The following is a 3,462-nucleotide window of genomic DNA, read 5'->3' on the forward strand; positions in this document are numbered from 1 at the left end:
GGAATGACAAACATTGAAAGAACAGCACAAACAGTTCAGAAATAGGCTGGGTTACAGAATTTAGTTAAAGTCAGGGAGGACTGCGACTTCCCTGGTGGTCCAGTGGGTAGGAGTCTGTTCTCCCGGGCTTCCCCGGTGGCACAATGGTTGAGAGTCCGCCTGCTGTTGCAGGGGACACGGGTTCGTGCCCCAGTCCGGGAAGATCCCATATGCCGCGGAGCGGCTGGGACCGTGAGCCATGGCCGCTGAGCCTGCGCGTCCGGAGCCTGTGCTCCACAACAGGAGAGGCCACAACAGTGAGAGGCCCGCGTACCGCAAAAAAACAAAACAAAACAAACAAAAAAAGTGCTCCCAATGATGGGGGGCTGGGTTCAATCCCTGGTTGGGGAACTAGATCCTGCATGCATGCTGCAACTAAGACCAGGCGCAGCCAGAATGAATGAATTTATGAATGAATGAATAAATAAATAAATTTTAAAAAAAATAAATAAACTCAAGGAGGACTAAGGGACAAGTAATAAACAGTGCCAGGACAAGTGATTGCACATGACGAAAAAACCACACATTCCTCTCTTGAATTTATTCCTTTTTCAAATAAATTCAATTTTTATTTCAAAACTAAATAGAAAAAACAAAGCTATAAAAGCATGAAAGGAAAATGATTTTGTAATCTTGGGGTAGGGAAGGGCTTCATAAAGCAATAAACAAATGAAGCCACAAATTTTCAAAAACCAAATTTGACTACATAAAAAACAGAAAAATTCTGTTTTACAGAAGAAATTATAAAGCTCCCTTAAGCGACGGACTAAGAGAGGCTTTAAACATATGAAGAGGTCAAATGGACGGGGGCCTGGTGAGTGGCCTCGTGCCCCCCAGGCCCCCCTACTCAGCCCTCTTCTCCCAACCCCCCAGTGCCAGGTAGAGTGGCTAATGTCCCCTGCCCCTCCCGTCCCACCCAACCCAGCCCGGGGAGGACAGTCCCAGCTGCCGGGACACCCTCAGGACACAATGAGACAGACGGCGCCATGGTGGGGAGCGGGCAGGCCTCGAGGGTCCCGCTCCGCCTCAGCTGCAAACTCCTAGATACGAGGAGAAGGCCAGGCTCATCAGACATGCAGGAAAGATCATCACAGTAAAGAGAGGATAACATGAACAAGCCAACCAAAGAAGCAGGAGAAGAAACCTTCAGAGGAAACTTCACTGAAGCCAAGACATGAGCCTGCACTGCATCAACAAGTGTCTGCAACAGCACGAGCTCACGATGGGGTGGGGGAGATGAGGGGGACACAACGGGGGGATGCCACGACGGGGGCACACGACGGGGAGGGGGCACAACCGGGGGGGCACGATGGGGAGACACGATGGGGGGCAGGACGGGGGGGCACGACAGGGGGACACGATGGGGGTCAGGTGACCTCTGACAGGCAGGGGAGGGATGGGGTGGTGTGAGCCTTCAGGTCTTTAACAGTTTATTAAAGACAAAATCTGAAGTAAAAATAACAAAATGTAAAAATGTGTTAAATATAGGTGGTGGGTACAGAGGTATGCTTTTTCTCTCTCTTTTTTTTAATGTTTGAAATTGTAATTAAAAAGGAAGGGACTTCCCTGGTGGTGCAGTGGTTAAGAGCCCACCTGCCAATTCATGGGACACAGGTTCAAGCCCTGGTCCAGGAAGATCCCACATGTCACAGGGCAACTAAGCCTATGTGCCACAACTACTGAGCCTGCATGCCACAACTACTGAGCCCACATGCCACAACTACTGAGCCCGTGTGCCACAACTACTGAAGTCCATGCACCTAGAGCCCATACACCACAAAGAAGAGTAGCCCCCGCTCACCGCAACTACAGAAAGCCCATGCGCAGCAACAAAGACACAACGCAGCCAAACATAAATAAATTTATAAAAGAAAAAAAAGGAAGAAAATGAGATTTTTTCCCCCGCCTATTAATTTGGCAAAAGTTGAATTATAATATCCAGTATTAGCAGGAATTCGGGAAACATTCTCCTACCACGGTGGGAGGAACCTGGAAGTCTTTTTAGAGGGAATTTCGGCTACATCTACCCAAATCTCACAAGCGTCCAGATTCTGGGTCATTAATTCCATTAAAAACAGTCTATAATTCAAGAGTCTTCTTTTCAACTTTTTGTTGCAAGGAACTCTTCCTCTCAATTGGAGCTTTATAAGCAAAAAAAAAAAAAAAAGGCAATTTTGCCTGTTTCACTTACCAATATTATAAAGTGCTTCAGTACAAGAAGAATCATTTCTTAGAGCCTCTTTATAGAATTCAGCTGCCTTCTCATAGTCACCACTTGCAAAAACTGTATTCCCTTTATTAGTAAGAGCTGACGGGTTATATCTGTCAGAGTTCACAGCTAAATCTGCATAGCTACTGGCTTGTGAGAATTCATTCTCCTAAAGTACAAAAATATACAGATTATTTGAAGTTCATTGTACCCCTTCTGCCTCTTCTGAGATTACAGACATGATAAAGGGACTTTCCGAGATTACAGACAGGATAAACAAGCACATAGTTTACATATCTTGGTCTCGCTGGACTCACTCCACAAAAGGTTTTACTTGTCAAGAAGTTTCTTACAACGAACTGCTCCACAGTCATGGTCTGGACACCACCACCACTTCCACATCAGCGGTTCCATCTCCAGCACCCACTTTCCTGTCATCACTGACTGCAGGTGGGAGTTCCCCACACCTATGGCATCCACCCAGCTAGAGGCCCCACTGCCCTCCTGCCCCGTCACCCTGGCTGCATGGCCGGTGGGTCCCGCATCGCCACAGTCCACGCCTCCGCTGCGTCCCCACCGCCAGTGCCTAATTAGGACGCGGCTGGGCTGGCATTCACCTGTGCCAGGAGGGCCTCGCACCTATCAAAACGTAGCTGCTGGTGCCTCGTGGGCGTGGCTGAGGGAGGGGCACTGCTTCCCACCTCCCATTCCCCCGTGGTCCTTGTCCGGTGGCCGTGGATGTGAACCGTGTGGCGGCACCTTACCCTCTGAAGGCCCTTCCCAGTCTCGCCCCCCCCCGCCCAGCTCGCCCCCGCTCCCCACCCATGTCCAGCTCTTCCTCCTGCAGAGGACCCAGATCCGCGCCAGGCTGGGCTGTGGACCACAGAGGGCATCCGAGTCCCACAGACCTCCACCAAGTTCACGGGCACCTGGGTTGTTTCCACCCACTCCTGGTTACCATGAATAATGCTGCTCTGAACATTCACATACAAGTATCTGTGTGGACTCCCTAAGAGCGGGGTGCTATTGTCATAAACACTAAACCGTGTAACCCTGTCTTTTAGATTAAGCTTCAGGCACAACTTAGAAGAGCAGTGACGGGTTGCTGACGGGACTGGAGAGCTGTGAGGGGATGACCTCAGGGTCCCAGGAGGGCAGAGCAGCTGCACGTGAGGGGAGGGGAGGGGCTGGGGTGGGGGGAGGGGAGGGGCTGG

At 50.2% G+C, this 3,462-nt stretch overlaps 1 protein-coding gene across 1 annotated transcript in view; it reads right to left on the reverse strand.

Moving 5' to 3' along the window:
* The window catches only part of IFT88 (intraflagellar transport 88), a 69,010-nt gene that overhangs the window by 25,186 nt on the left and 40,362 nt on the right, over positions 1–3,462 (reverse strand). Inside the window, exon 16 of the mRNA XM_007464509.1 lies at positions 2,231–2,417. Coding sequence (XP_007464571.1) covers positions 2,231–2,417 — 187 coding nt within the window. The remainder of the gene's footprint in view (positions 1–2,230; positions 2,418–3,462) is intronic.

The sequence above is a fragment of the Lipotes vexillifer genome, unplaced genomic scaffold (genome assembly GCF_000442215.2).
Source record: "Lipotes vexillifer unplaced genomic scaffold, Lipotes_vexillifer_v1.1 scaffold2116, whole genome shotgun sequence".
NCBI lineage: Eukaryota > Metazoa > Chordata > Mammalia > Artiodactyla > Lipotidae > Lipotes > Lipotes vexillifer.